Source organism: Branchiostoma floridae, chromosome 10 (assembly GCF_000003815.2).
Source record: "Branchiostoma floridae strain S238N-H82 chromosome 10, Bfl_VNyyK, whole genome shotgun sequence".
NCBI lineage: Eukaryota > Metazoa > Chordata > Leptocardii > Amphioxiformes > Branchiostomatidae > Branchiostoma > Branchiostoma floridae.
In genome coordinates this window covers 12,021,022-12,037,693 of record NC_049988.1, presented here as the reverse complement: position 1 = coordinate 12,037,693, position 16,672 = coordinate 12,021,022, and the positions used below count along the sequence as shown (strand labels likewise).

The 16,672-nt window shown below is 42.4% G+C and overlaps 1 protein-coding gene across 2 annotated transcripts; it reads left to right on the top strand.

Annotated features, from left to right (window-relative positions):
- Positions 1–5,260: 5,260 nt before the first annotated feature.
- On the top strand, positions 5,261–15,603 carry LOC118423941 (kielin/chordin-like protein). Of its 2 annotated transcripts, none has more exons than XM_035832268.1 (6): positions 5,261–5,540; positions 11,133–11,257; positions 12,519–12,689; positions 13,038–13,277; positions 13,779–13,915; positions 14,592–15,603. In XM_035832268.1, exons 1-6 carry the CDS (start codon positions 5,335–5,337, stop codon positions 14,700–14,702), a joined length of 990 nt encoding a protein of 329 aa, XP_035688161.1. In that variant the 5' UTR covers positions 5,261–5,334; the 3' UTR covers positions 14,703–15,603. The 2 variants fall into 2 exon arrangements, with proteins under 2 accessions (XP_035688161.1, XP_035688160.1); XM_035832267.1 differs by having other exon boundaries at positions 13,035–13,277.
- The last annotated feature ends 1,069 nt before the right edge of the window (positions 15,604–16,672 follow it).

Here is a 16,672-nt window from a genome sequence, read left to right as displayed (position 1 = left end):
CTCACTGCGTTCTAGATATTTCTGCCCATTCTTGGGAACACCCCGAATGTTTTTATCATGCTCAAAAATGTGAGGTACAATTTAAGTGGGAAATATCGAACGGCATTGAAAGTGTATTCTAACTACAGTTTGACCGCATTTTACGGCATTCCAAAATTATTCGACACATTCTAATCTCATTCGATGGAGAATCGAAACGGCAAACCATTTCACAATCCTGTCAGAATGCGACTTAAAGAATATCTGGAATGCAGTGAGAATGTCTAAAATACACCACAAATACCAAGGTATAGACAAAGTTATAGTTATTCTGACGGCATTTCGGCTCATTTCTTCTCGTGTGAATGGGATATAATAGGGTCCTTTTGGAATTCCCACCCAAATGTGGCACGAATTTTTTCAAATTCTTCATTCTGGTTGGTTCTGCTTGATTCCTGCTAATTCAGTTTCAGTGTGAAGGTCATATACACTAATACAGCACAGGCTGAGCAGCACGTAGTGAGCAGCACACGGGCAATCCAAAGAAAAAAACCTCCAGGGCAAATTTGTGTAACCGCACGTTACGAAAGGGCAACTGTGGCACACTAAGTATCACTCACACGTCACATGTTAAACACACAAAAGATACATTTCCGGAGCGGTAATTATCCAAGAATGGCCGGTATGACTGGCACTCCACAACACCCCGCTAGGGTGGCACCGCGCGTCAGGGCTGACATTTGTGGACTGTCCTTTCTTTACTCTCCAAGCAGATGTTAGGCTCCGGCAGAGGTTAGGCGTTTTTATCGGGCTTTCTATTTTGTACTGTTTTCTTGATGTCTCTCGGCTGCCTGAAAAAGCGTTAAAAAACAGCCAGAGCCTAACCTCTGCTTGGAGAGAATCCCCATTTTAACATGTATTCCAGACTCCTAACTCTATGATATCTATTACACGGTCTAGTCTCCAAGCAGATCCTACGATAGTATAAGATAGTATCAAAAGCTGGCAGAGGAGTGAAGCCGGCTAAGGAGTGTGGTTCGCTACATGGCAAATGGATACCTCTTGGTTGATTACACTCCTTGGTCAGTTTGGTACTATCTTACGCCATCGTAGGACCTGCTTGGAGATTAGTCACGGTCTAATTCAAAGGGGGAAGGAGGGGTCTGTCCTAGAATCTTATTGGGGGCATGGCGGCCTTGACTTGAGTAGGCACTGGAAACATCTACGCTTGTCCTTAAGACATGACGGGCAGATCAATGCTTTCTATGTACTCAGTTTGAGTAGTATAGTATAGTTTTACGTTTAAACATGTACGCTCGGATACAATTACGTTTCGACTATGTTGCACTCTATTTCGACCCCGCCCAATATATGCTTGCTGCCCGAAACACGTTTTAGTTTGATAACCTACATATGCCAGAATATTACGACGAAGGGTGCATACTCCTTGCTTCATCACTGTGAGTGGTTGAAAATCCTAGCTTGGTACAGAGGAAGTTTGGATAAACAAATATTTATTTCCATTTATAACATTGTCAAAGAAAGGTGTGTTGGGCTTTTTAAACATAGCATCATTAACATCATTGGAATTGGAATTTGAATCGATAGATCAATGAGATCAGATACGTAGAATGTCCAATTTTAACCATGACAATAATCTTTATTGCAAATTCATGCCCGAGGGCTAATTGCATACAAAGTAAAGCAGTAGTGGTATACATAAACATACTTAACAAAGAAGGGAAATGATATTCATAGATAAATCAAAAGCTAAGGGAATAACGTCTAATCTAAATCGATAGATTATCTCAAAAACGACATTATAAAGACATTGTATTCCAAATTCCTTAGACAATTGTCAGGGGTAAAGTTAAACACCTAATGCACTCAAGGTAGTTTGAGTCCGTAACAAGCAATAAAACAGTGATATATGTATGCACGTACGCAGGTTCGTGTCAGCTTGGACGCAGATGCCAAAAACGACTGTGCCCCTAGTTAAGGACACATGTCTGGTCCTGAAATAATCGCAGGCATTTACAGACTGGCAAAAATAGCCTTTTAATGGGCAAAAAATTAATGCGCGCGACGATGTCACCCATAAATTTTACGTGCTGTGGCCTTATCCATAAAAAGGACCGAATAAAGTAATAGTATTCTGAATTTCTAAGACAACTTTCTAGGGCCAAAGTTAATGTACTCAATGCGGTTTGAGTTTAAAAGTGATAAAACGTATCACATTGTGTCACCTTGTGCGCAAATGCCTAGAATAGCTGTGTCCCTAGTTAAGGACACGTGCCTGGTTTTGATATACTCGCTTTTAAATCAAGTTGACAGGCTCCTATTGGATTTATTAAAATATCCTAAAACCAGCCCGTTATCATTGGCGTGGATCACAAAATCTCGGTGACCCGTAGTTTCGGAGGTGCCTCACTGTCTTCCAGGTCAGGACTTGTCAACATGCGAAAAACTGCGCGGAATTCGCCACTGGGCTAACACACAACACACCTATTGTGCACTAGGTGTTGCGGACAATTAAGGCTGCGATTTAAGAGCGTTCTGGGTGACGGCATACGACGAAAGCACACCCCAACTCCTCGTGCGTACGTCCGCTGTCACATGTGTCGTGCGACAGGTGTCCGACAAATGGGGGACATTCCTGTTGCACGACAGTCGTAGATGTATCATACAAATTTAAACTTGAGTAGTCTTGGGACGGATTGTCGACGGTCGTTCCTATCATAGCCTTTCTGAAAATTGTGTCCGGTGACAAAGCTACTGTCACTGTGACTGATATATGTCTTTTTCCCAGAGGTAGTATGAAGGTGTCGACGACAGGAAGCGTGTTGTGGTTACTGGTTTATGTTTGAGGGTAAATCACACGTATCCTTGAAGACGGGGCGAGGTACTGTAATCAGTTGTTGTGTTTGTTTGTTTTGGTGTGTGTCCGCAGTTACTTGAGTGCTAAGCATATGGAGGGCACTAACAGGAAATAGGTCAAAGTTGCCGGAAAGGTCCCAGAAAGGTGGCAGGGAATGGGGTTGACTTATGGCCCCAGTTCAGAAAGTAGCCTTGCCCCTGTGGTAGCCTGTATCTCTGTTATACTTTATCTGACCCTTACCTCCCTCATGACTTCAATGAAAAGCGACCTGCAGGCCGATTTGAGCTTCTCATAAATAGATAAAGGTTCAAACAAACAAAGACGGGTCCTTCGGTGCTTTATTTACAGTGTACTAAAGACAGATTGGTGGCAATTGAAGGTGAACCTGCGCAAGAAAATCCTTCAGAAGAGATGCACAAAAATCACTAAACCTCTGCTTTACTCTCAGAAAGAAAATACGCATTATTGAACTTTTCTCAAAGAATTCAGCCAAAAACTGACATGCCCTGGTATCATACATTACTGATTGAACTCGAGTGTTGTAGTGTTTCACGTCTTTGCATGGTCATTTTGAATTCAAACTGGTCATATGTTATATAGTTCTACACTATCATTGTTATCATTATTGTTCAGTTTATTTTTTTTCTTCGTATATGACACTGTTAAGTCATTAACTTATGCAGTTTAGTGCCACATTACCCTGTCGTTGTCTGAACGTTTCGGCAAATGAAGGATAAGAAATTTACTAAGAAATTCTGTTCTAAAAATCTGTATTACCACAGACATTTTAAGAATGTATGAATAAGTGTTCTAAATGTATAATTACGTCATTTGGGCGGTGTCTGCCGGCGGTCAGTACTTATGTACACCCTGTGTCTTAAGCTGCGGTACACTTTGCGACATAGCGCAGATTATTGGGTCTTAAAGTCAATTATAACGTCCGTCTCTGAAGTCTGGAAAATATGTAAAATGAGACTTCAGCTCCGGGGGGATTTCTTTCCGCTAGGGAAATATGCAGACAGCTGAGAGTGACACCACTTTAGTAATATGTAGAAGAATATGTTATTATCTTCTGACACCTGTCATCCATAATGCTTGTTGTGGGAATAGAACTTCTCAAAACAAATGACTTTGCTTCAGTTTATCAGTTAACAGAAGACGTTTCCGTTCATGTTTATCTCTTTTTACTTACAAAAGGTGGGGAGGGCCACATCACATCCATCGCACGATATTCGTACGATCACAAACTAATTATTGGGCTCGTCGTACAACTGTCGCACAAATTGACCAAAATAGAATTGCATTGGTAACGAAACTGTCAGATTCTAGAAATTTCTACAACATTAACGTCGTGTAACAACCTACGACTTCTGTCAACGCCCTATAGAACAAAGGGATGGCTTAGTCATAGTCTCGCTCGACAGGCCACACTTCAGGTTTTACAAGTAGGCACTCATAACCCATGTACATAGTTACCGCGATGCCTGCTAGGCTATGAATCTTCATTGAACCGTTTGAAGGAATTCAAAATCCAAATCTTCATTTTGTATGATATTCTTTTCTTCTTTACCAGTTACAGGTTATGGTTCCAACTCAGCATATGTGTTTATAGGCACTGAACGTTCTCGTTTATTTCTTACTTTACCAAGTACCTGCATCAGTGTAATACATTAGTTTATATGTGTATGAGCCGTTCTAGAGTGGGGGATCTTATAGAGTTAGATCTAGCTAGACCTTAGCTCTGTACATGTTCATTTCTCTGGAAGAGACTTGTAAATGTTGAAAGAAACTTGGGAGCTATATGCACTGTTTAAATACGTAAATGTGGAAGTAATACAGTACATTACTATCTGTCACACTATACTAACAAGTCTTTGTTTCATGTCAGCGAAAGAAGTCGCACCTCTTCCGTTAAAATAAGTTTACAAAAATGCGCTGATCACACTGTAGTGTGTGTACAGGGAGCGGGCGATGCACAATACAACACGCATTCCCAAACATGTCGAGATTGCCTCTCAAATATCGGAAGCTTTTATGCCGCTTGGACGACAAACACACCACTTGTACAGAGAACGTTTTGCAAACCTTCTTATCTATGGTAAACATCGCCCCTCGGTACGTCACGGCATAGCTTCGGAGCGTTGAACGATTCTTGAACTCGTGCCAAAATCATGACGCCACACCGTCCACCCGAAACGATGTCGGATGAGCAGTTAACACATTGCAGAAGAAAGAAGAAGATTAGACACCCCCGGGGGGGGGGGGGGGGGGTACCAAACGTAATCGGCTGCTTGCAAAAAGTTGGCTCGGGGCCCGGATTCTTGCCCCCCTTGGCCGGGAACCAAACCGCGACAGGAAGCGATCCCCCCCAAAAGCCTTGCGGGGATGAAAACTACCACAAAATATTTTTCATCGCGACCCCCCCTTTGTCGCTCAGAGCAAAACAGCAACTGACAGCACACGGCCGCGATGACAGCATGGCGGGGAGAGCACTGGTCATCTTGGTCACTTCGGTCGTCGGGACCGTCCTTCCGATGAGCATCCTGTGTCCGTGCCGACACGAGGCCGGATTCAAATGTCCCGCTTTGTCCGCGGACGGTTGCGAGATGGTCAGGGACGAGTGCGACTGTTGCGACGTGTGTTCCCGGGACAGGGGCGAGTCTTGCGGCGCCGAGGCACCGAGGTAAGGCCACGCTGCGCCCGCGTGTTGTGTACGTGTGTTGGGTAACAGGACACGGGCGGCGCGTGCTCCACAGAACAACAACCCCACGTGTCGGGCTGGGTGCTTCCATGTGAGCTCCAGAAACGATACAAAATATTCATCTGTAACGTATAACGCTAAATAATCATCGTCCTTAGAACTACAACAGATCATGGAAACCTGTCATTTTGAAGTCATGGTCTCGATACAGGGGTATCAGCTATTGTACCCATAGTCCAGGAGAAATACGGTATGGCCATACACTGTACAGTCTACGTAAAAAACGACAAAATTGACTTCTACTCGGAGATTAAATCTATCGTCCTTACAACCGCAACAGATATTGGAAATCTGTTCTTCAAAGTCATGATGTAGATAGGTAAACATAGAGGGGTATACGTATCAGCTATTGTACCCATAGTCCAGGAGAAATGCTGTATGGCCTTTACACAGTGTAGCCTATGTGAAATATGGCAAAAGTGTGCTACAAGATCAAATCCTACAGTGCAGCAACTGTCATTGCGTCATTTTCCCGTAAAATGTCTGCAAACATGTGCCGGTGGTAATGGTGGAGTCACGGGGTCCACCCATGGTTTGTGGTGTCACATGTTCGCGTGAACACACTAGAGTATGTCCTAATGATGCCCTGGGCCCTCAGGTTTATATTTATAGTGATTTATGCTTGTGGAGTGTGACACTTCTAGTTTTGCGACGACAAATTTAGCTCGGCTAGTGCCATCACGGTGACCCATCAATGCGCGTGGTATCTGCGCATTTTCTTTAGTCACAATCATAACAGTGATTCAGTCGCAAAAATCTGGGGCGTTCTACGCAGTGACAACCCACAAATAGAAGAACGCGTTTTGTCCTTTTAAGGTATTATAAGCCACACAGAGAACGCACGTCTTTAATCGCTTAGAAAAAAAGGCCGAAGGCAAGGACAGTCTACTGAATAAAGGCTATTTGTAGGTGCACAAGGGTGTCGCACTCAATTACACCGATTACAGTCACCAGAACGCGTTGCATCCCTACTTGCACTACTTTAATCCAGAAAACGACATGCATTCCAATGCATGATTTACGTTTTTCGAGTATGTGAAACACACACCAAGCTCTTCTAAAAGTTGCGTTAAAAACGTCAAATACGTCTTCCGACGGATCTACGACAATTGTCGTGAAGGAGTCGCACAATGTCGGTCTTGCTGACAATCCTACGACAGACAAACGTACGTACGTTTGCCTATGACCTAGTTGCTTTAGGAGACATACAAATAAGAAAGTATGCCTTTGTTTTGATATATGATTAATAAATCGCACCTGTTTATAAAGCATGGCGGAGAAGGCATTCGTCGCGCGTCAAAATAATGACAACAAAATTTTGTTTTGCTAATTGAATTGAGAAAAACGCAATCTCTGACTAATTTTTCATACATACGAAGTATCGGATAACTTCACCTTCTGAAAAAGCAAATAACTGAAAGATTTCGGGGAAAAAAGTCTTAAAATCTTAAAAGGTGAACACACCCCTTAAGTAGCCCACTTAAGTCTTTTAGACTTCAATATTAAAGGCGAGCTTTATCGTCTGGCGCGGATGTTTATACAAGATGGATATCTCTCCTCTTTAAGTATGCGTATTCATATCAATCAGTCAGGAGTGTCGGACTGGAGATTCCCTATGAAAGAGGCGATTGTTGCGTGTCAGTGCGCGCGGCCCATAGTGAAGGATATCGCATTGATCGGTAAACAAGGCGCGGGAGGATACCGTGGTCCCCTCGTGCCGGGGGTGTGGTGTATACAGGAATGTGGCCAGGTGTTTGTGGTGACGTCACAATGTGCTGTAGTGTTGCCGTATCTCCATGTGGGGCCCAAGTCGCTGACAGACGCCCAGGAGGGGGGTTTAAACCTGAGAACTGTTTTCCTGTCGTTTATCACTGAGTCATTAACAGGTTTCCGACTTAATTTAGACAATTGCTTTGACTTTATTCGGATCCACAATTAGTTAAGATAGACATTGCCGTTTATAACCGTTATTTAACACAACAAATTGACAGCTTAAAACTTTGATATGGATTATACCAACACAGATAAGCTTTCATGCTAGCTAAAAAAATAAAATTTGCATCTAGATCACTTGAATGCCATTGCACCAGCCATTCTATTCACAGCCATATATTTTTGCTCCACTTTCGCTCCACTTAACTAGAACGGCGACCGCGCAATTTCACAGAGCGCTCAAGGAATTTCGTAGATTAAAACGAGTCTTTTTTATGCTTTGTGTTTGTTTTTTTTGCCTTTTCAGTCATACTTTTCATTTTGCATGATATTCCAATTATAAAGTAAAGTTTACACAAATCTAAATTTCAAGGTCGTAGTGAAGTTGCAGCGCTATCGCCATTAAGTGGAATTGGGGTCATAGTAAGAAAAGTATAGAAAAGGAACTTTTGACTTATCGTCTTTTCCTTTTAGTGTGTCCCAAATCAGTCGCATCATCTTCTACAGTGAAATTACATCTCTCTAGTGGCTTTGTAGGGACCGAATGGCTTCCTGGAAGCCGCCATTTCCTTCCGCTGTGTACCTAAGGAATGTTTGGAAAAGCTTCTCTTTGAATAAGCGATTAAAGGAACACCTATTAAAGCCGAAAAGAATGACGCTTGTGTAACTATGCTCAAGTCTCAGGCGCTGATCACAAAATCATCGGAACAACGTACGTTCAAAGCAAAACTCAACACTGGGCTACTAAAGATTTAAAAGATTTAAAGCTAAAACTTTGGTATCACATGCGATATTTAGATTCTAGTAGTTCACAAATACAAGGCAATTGCTAGATATTCCCTGTACAGCGTATTCAGCCCAGTGAACAGGAACTGAGATGTCAAAACTTGTTTCTTGCAGTACAAGGGTCAACGCCCTTCAATTACGTAACCTACAATATCGCCTGGTGTTCCACACAGGTGCCCGCTTTCATGCGAGAGCCTCTGTCGTTAGCAAACTTCTAACCTCGGCCTTTTACAAAAGCCGGGCGACGTTTGATACCATTGTTTTCATGATCTGGCCTAAACCCGTTCATTTGGAAAGGAGCCACCCCGCTCTTTGGCGCCTTTGTCCGTGGATTGTAGAGGTTGACCCCCTCCTATTTGTCACTTCAATACACCTGACAACTCCCCATAACAACTCTCTTTCTACGGCACTTCTACGGCTTTTAGAGAACATTTAAGGTATCAACATATTAAGCGTGACATTTGGAGCAGACGTTTAAACACTTTCGAAGATTGTAATTTTAAACAATTATAACGGCGCCTGGTGGTTAAGGTAACTCGATACGGATTTAAGTGATTCTCCAGCAATTCGAGCTATTTGTGAAATGTCTGAAGTCAGCGCTCGTAATTGAATTTTCTCTATGTCAGTGGACATATGAAAGAGCGCTGCTATTATCCGTTGCAAAGCCTCAATCATATATGCATTGTTCAACGTAATGTGCAATTTTAGAGTATTAGTTTAAAGCCATGTGGCCTTGTCCGAATGTTCCAGAAGTCAGTCTGAGAGTAAATCATAACTTACAGCAAGCGTCACCGTTGCCAAGACGACATGGCGCCAAAAGTATACATCATACGATTATCAATGATAAATGGTGGGAAGACTTACATTTAATCACCCATTGGGAGTCAATAAGGACCATTGTGTTCGACTTTGACATAATTGACTTTGATCCTTTAACCGAATGATCGTTTCTCAGAAATTCTCCCATGATGCAGCGGGGTATTGTTTATTGCCCGTAAGTTGCAGACGACAGATAGAGACTGTCGTTACTAATGCTAAAGACCATTATATGTTCGACTTAGCCGCACCCGAATATGACAGCGTGTTGGGGGGGGGGGGGGGTCGTTTCTGAGAAATTCTCCCATGATGCAGCGGGGTAATGTTGATTGCCCATAAGTTGCAGACGACAGATGGAGACTGTCAAATCTGATGCTAAAGTGGATTACGTCCGACTTTAACATAATCAAACACAGTACAGGATTGTCCACAGAACAGGATTGTGTTGGGGGGGGGGTCGTTTCTGAGAACTTCTCCCATGATGCAGCGGGGTATTGTTGATTGCCCACGCGTTGCACACAGACGACAGATAGAGACTGTCGGTACTCACGGCTGATTAATGAGTGTTGACAGGACCTACGGCTTGGAATTTACGGACCCAACTGACAGCGAGGTCTTCTCGGAATTGCGGATCGTTAACTTGGCACGGGGTAGTAAGGCAGTGTCCTGGATTCTTAAATAAAACACTGCAGGGGCCAAAACTCTGCGAACGGGGAACCTCCTTCAACCTTGACGTGCAAATATGACAAGACATAAAAGATAAATAAATGTTTCTTGCCTCCTCACAAACTTATAAATCTGATCATGTCTAATTTCGACTGAGCGCTTGAAGAAAAGGCTACAGGACAGCAGTGGCATAGTTTCTGATGACTGGTTTTCCTCAGTTTTCCCAAAGCGATAACTTCAGGCGTTTAATAGCCTAAAGCGTGGAACCTCTGTGCCTACAAGAACCCAGCACACATATCGAGAAGAGTGTTCTCGAGTGTGTTCGGCTGTAAACACGAACTACAGCAAGGTCGTATTGCACAACAAACTATTGAAAACATTGCGCTTGTTTGTTTGTTTGAACTTTGTTTATTCAGAAAAGTTCAAATCGGCCTGCATGCCGCTTTTCATTGAAGTCAAGAGGGCTAAGGAAGAGGCAAGGATCAGACAAATTATATAACAGAGATATCATGAATCATTTAAAGTCCTAATGAGTCTTATAAATCTATATACACATTTTTTTTTAATCCATGACACAAAGTAAGCTTTGCTATTCCAGATGCTTTATCTTTATGCTTTTTACCTTGAGTTAGAGGAGAAGGCAGGAAGGCCTGCATGAATAGTTCAGTATGACTCTTCCAGTTTGTTTTGGCCCGGAACTCGCCCTTGACATTGCGTTGGACTTCGATTTCATGCCGATGAGCAAGCATGTGACCCTTGCCCGACTCAGTGACTCTAAACACACGGCATTGCTTAACTACATGATTCTCACTTTACATCTACCTTACATAGCCCACGTGTAAAGATGGTCACAAGTTTCCTGTCTTGTCCTGCTGTAAGGCACGTGCAGGAGGCGTGCTAGCCAGTCGACAGACACGTGCTGAACGCGTGACTGGAGCCTGCAGGATGAAGAGGAAAATAACATGAAAAAAACAACAGCATGAGGTCTACATTCTATCTCATGTGACCAGTTTGGGTTGGCAATAAGACAGTGTTTCTGTGGATGAAATAAGAAGTGAAAGATACGAAAAATCTATCATTGAATATACGCTAACGTTACTCGCGCTCGCGCGAAAACACAACTTGTGTAGTTCTGTCATCACGTCATCACAACAACTGTCGCTGTGTGACTGGATTCTGGAAATGCGCCATCTGCTGTTCACGTTTTCCCTGGCGATTACACGAAACGTCAATCATCGATTCGGGTCAAGAACGCGTTGTTTACAAATATTACCTTTTTTTGTAAATGTTTTTTTCTGTGGTTGTTTTTCCCAGGTGCGCTTCGGGTCTGGTCTGCAGGCATCCAGAATGCAGGAAGTTCGTGCAAGTTCAAGGTGGTATCATACCGGCGTGGTGCTTCACTCTTCCCATGGGGCAAAGCGGAACCTGTCTCCCAGAAGGTCAGTCATTCGGTTAGAAACCGCAAAACACGCAATGTTTGAAAACATTTACAGTTCTGTCGCGATGCTTTTTAGCGTAGTGTTAAGAACCCACAAACTTGTACTTAGGGCAGCTCCTCGGCTATTCTTAATCTTGTAATAAAAGGCCGTCACTGATTCCACCCCCACCCCCTCATCGAAGAAAACTTTTTATTCGATTTCATTTCATCATCATGTGACAATAACAATAACAAAACCCATCTCTCCACATCCTTCTTTCAGACTTACATCAATTTGTTGATCTAAAGAGCTATGAATAGCTTGGAGCTAGCGTGTTTATTTGTCCATTGACCAACACTGTTCATGGATGTTTTAGGATTCTTCGGTTGTTGCACAACCCGTTAGATAAAGCCAATATTTCTCTCATTTTGGGCACAGTTTTCAAGGCTTCTACTTGCCTATACACACACATCGTATAACACCAGGCAAAACATCCTCGCTCCAAAAAGGTCAGTTTGTCTGAATACAACGACAACTGAATCATGTGAGTGTTACAGTAACGAGCTTGTGTATATGTTTCATTGGGAAAGCCCTTTACAGCACTTTCTGAAAGGTGTACTCAGCTTCACACTTCAGTGCTTTTGACGACAGGACCAAAATGTTTACAGAAAACATGGTGATCGCCGGGGGGTCTGGGGAATGTTACGAAGAAAACAGTGAGGCTTTATACCTTCTGTTTAGACAAGACGAGATTTTGTACACGAGAGAAAGCGAGAGCTCGCGTGATGACGTCAAACCCCCATGATGACAGGGCACTCGGAAGTAGCCATGCCTTTGATGTGACTGTTGTCGTTTTTCATAGGGGCATGTCGCACTTGACCGATCGTTTATATGTTTGCCAGCGAACCAAAACAGCACCACAGTTCAAAACAAAGGATCTCTATGTGCTTGGACTGGTTTATATACATGGGTCATGAGAGGGCAGTGATCTTTGTTCAAGCTTCTTTTCTAAATCATACTTTGTAGAAATTCCACAACTGTATGAAGACAAACAGATATATATATATATATATATATATATATATATATATATATATATATATATATATATATATATACTTTATTTTCTTGTGGTGTCATCCATTTCATCTGTCATATATGGGCATGTGACTTGTGTACTCTTCATAAATGTTTGTTGTAGAACGTTGGGATAGGATAAACTTCGCATCTCAGATGATAACCGATCGACAAGGGAAACATTTGAATTTTGTTTCCAAATTAGGGAGCGGTGATTTCTTGAATCTGAAGGCGAATAGTCTGACGTCACATCATCCGGGAACTGCCTCCAAGTGTGGGCCCTATCCGTTCTGGTGTCCCAGGGTGCAGTTCGACATGATCTCGAGGTGTCACGTGTGCGCAGAGAAATGGGATCACGTGGACAAAGCAAACAAGGGTAAGTACGATTGTGTTCGTATGCCTGGTTGGCTCTTTTGTTTGTTTGTTTGTTTGTTTGTTGGTTTGTTGGTTGGTTGGTTGGTTGGTTGGCTGGCTGGCTGGCTGGTTGCTTGCTTGCTTGGTTGGTTGGTTGGTTGGTTGGTTGGTTGCTTGCTTGCTTGCTTGCTTGCTTGGTTGCTTGCTTGCTTGCTTGTTTGGTTGCTTGCTTGGTTGTTTGGTTTCTTGCTGTTTTTTTGGTTGCATAATTGGTTGCTTGGTTGCTTGCTTGGTTTCTTGCTTGCTTGCTTGATAGGAAGTCTTCAAATGTAACTAAATTTAGTACAACGTTTATCTTATTTTTCAGCAGACAGTTTCAAGCATGGAGACTGCTCCTTCGAAGGCTTAGTCATCGCAGACGGCTCCTATGAGAAAATCAACGACTGCACCAGGTGCAGCTGCAACGACGGCAAGCTCCACTGCAGCTCCATGCAGTGTTTCTACTCCCAGGACTGTGCTGAGGTGGAGAGAATACCCGGGCAGTGCTGTGCAGCGTGTAAGGGTCCACAAGAGGGCGCGCATGCGTTTCAGGGAAGCAAGCGAGTGTATGGTAAGAAGAAACGTTTTCTGAGCTATTTGACCCAATTTTCTGAAACCAGAGCCTCTCTGTTGATATCGCGTGTGTGAAGAATCTAGCTGAATCCAACTCTTATGTCCAAGAAACATTTAGTGCTCTTTCTTTCTTTCTCACAATGACATTTACTGCATTTGTGACAGTATCCAAGCACGTGTTGGGAGGGACGATCGCACAGCTTTTCTAACTGATGCTACCGATAGCATGTCAGAAGACAGGACAGTCAAATAAATATCATAACGTTCTTCCCTTCCAACGTCTGCTATTAGATCCTACCTTTGTGGCGTCTTTGACATTCTGTTTAAAGTTATTTACTCCAGAGTCCTTTAACACTTTCCATAGTGTGTACTCGTAATCAGCGCTGCCGTATAGAGATTTGTAGTAACGTTAATGTTATCTGTACTTAAAAGCTGTACCATATTTCCGATAAACAAGTAGTCAAGTAGACCTGGTGATGTTTGTTTGTTTGTTTTCCAGCGAGAAGACAAATAAACAGCCTTGCTCGGTCGTCGTGTCGTTTCGGCGAGAGAGAGATCCCGGAAGGGATGTGGGTGGCGGTGGGGCCCTGCGAACAGTGCTACTGCAGCGACGGTTTCTTGTCCTGCATGGTGGTGGTAAGTGTTATCTCCAAACTTCATTATTCTGCATGTATCTCCATGTCGATGTATAGCTTCTTTCCTTGACATTCAGCGGCTTGCTTGCTTATTTCTTTGTTTGGAGCATCTCTTTAGTACTTGCTTTTGGTTGAAATGATTTCAAGAGTTCTACTTTGAAACTATAGGGATATATGCGAGTGTGATGCTTCATCTTTATATCTATTACAAATTTGTTTTTGTTTTTAGATCACAATATACAAAGACAATGAACATTCAATGCACAGTGTTGTCGAGCTCAATAACATAAACGCAAATATGTACATGTAGACGGGAATTGAACGTAACCGTGTTTTGACTATGTACAATAGATAATGTAAGCAAAAATGTATGCTAACAAAAGTTTAGTAATATGCAACAGAGATTCCCATAGTATCACAATGGCGACTGATTATGAAAACGTTTCGTTTCTAATAAATACAACAGAACACAATGCAACAATACAACCATACGTGTTGCATTGCTTTTGGAAGACAGCAAAGTTTCAATACCAGCTGAAGTATTTCTAACTTTCGTCTGTCTAGAAGAAGTACACGCTGGTCAAATTTGTTGGGGCAGTGAAAAGGTGATGAGAGGTATTCTTGTTGCTATAGGTACGTAATTAACTTAAGTATTCAATGTGTCAACTGTGTTTCAGTCCTGCCCAACAACGTCGTGTGCGAACCCCGTGTACGTGTCAGGTGTGTGCTGTCCCGTCTGCTTACCGGACAGCGCAGACTCAACCCTACCAGACGCCATTACGGGGTGACGTCACTTCCGGATCCGGTTCACACGGCATCACAGTGGCGAAGTCTCGACACAAACAACTACGTTGTTCGGAAGCCTTTTTTCCTTCCTGGCTGCGTAGACTTTTCACAATGAAATATCCTACAATGTCTGCTTAGATGGACATAGTATTTCACTTTGATGGATCGGATACCTTGTAGATATGAGCTTACATATGAGCTGGAACTTTCATTAACTCTAGTTGGCGAAACCATCTATATATCCAGTGTCTAATATAATGCACTATAGGTTCTATTATTTATAACGCAACTCTTACGAAAAGACTGGAATCTTTATCATCCATTGATGAAATGGTCTACAAAGTCCTTGTAAATAACCATGAATAGACGTAATGAGAGGCCAATATAAATTATATTTGTAAATTAAATAGATTTGCTCTATAGTACCAGCAACCCCTATTCTACCTCCTTTTGAAATAGACTATTAGATATGATATGTCGTGAACACATGCGTAGAAGTGCTAGACGTGTGGCAGCGAAACAAGAGTTGGACGCCCTCTATGTAAAGCTATATGAAATGCAAGTATATGCAGCAGCTATGGGTTCAATATAGTTTCATTGACTGTTATAAAGTATAGGGTAACATTGTCAAAAGAATTAACTACATATAACCTGTTGCTGATGATGGTTTAGAACCGATATAAGAAAAACATTTAGACCAAAAATAGGTCTTCCAACATTCACGTAATCAGGACTACTATGCCAGTATGCCGCAACAATTCAAATACATTAGATCATAGACACGCCTCTAAAGTATGTACACAAGTTTTCAACATTTCTTAGAAGGTTATCGCAATTTAAAACAATTCTTAGTGTAAGTCATGATCAAAACTGTTATACCAAATAAATCATCATATGGTCATATTTGTGGTCAGAGTATTACATTGATGGGAACGATCTTCGAATTCGAAACAATCAGATTATTGAGAAAAAGTAAAAACGCTATGATACGATGAAAGCCTATTGTTTAGACTATAGAATGTTTTCCCTAAATAGCAGTCACCTAAAGTTAGCAGAACACAGTTTTCGGCCTATGGGGATTTCTATAGTTAAGGGCTTCAAGGTGACTGGCTTCGACGCGGAAAATATAGTAGGGTGCACTTTAGAAATACCAAAAAACGGATATGTTCGATTTCAGGGTACAAGCCACAAAATATTGAAAAACAAAAAAAAAATCCTGTCGGCGCATCGCCTTCTCACGACAACTCTGAAACGCCGCTCTGCGGGGTCACATAGCTGCAGCCGGCTCACACTAGAAGGGCAGTTGCGTAATAGGGCGCATTTATACACGAAATAGAAAACTTTCACAGTCCAAATCATACAGTCTCAGAGTCGACACCTTCCTTGATCACGCAGCACAGGTTATATCTGGCTGCCCCTCAAATAAGGCTTTTTACCTCAGTGTCTCCTTAACAAGTTTATCCGTACAACTTTATGTACCCGCTGGTGTGTTACGCCGAACGGCGGTTATACCGGCTATATAGATACAGATACAGATACCCGCGTCATGAACCGCCGGGGTTCGCTGCTAAATACTGTGTTCTGCTACTGTAAATGCATGTGGCCCGGCTACCTTGACGATGGCGTACTCCTGAATTTGCAACTAGTGTCACAAGGTGGCGCTGTAGGATGGTCTGCAAATTACGTTCGATGCCCCCTCGCCTTCTGCAACATATCTACATTAGTCATTTCAGAATTGCATCTGTTTCAACATATCAAACCCTGCGGTGTCTCTCGAGAACTATGCAAAGAGAGTTGATACCTACCTAAATCGACAAGTGAAATTTTAAAGACCCACACCAGTCCTGCATACCACAAGCCCAATTAGTTGACACGGCTAAGTGATCCCAAATTCAATGGTTGCACATGTGAAAATAACATCAAGTCTCTTCTATGTGTTATGATATTTAAATTCATCGTCGGGTTACTATTT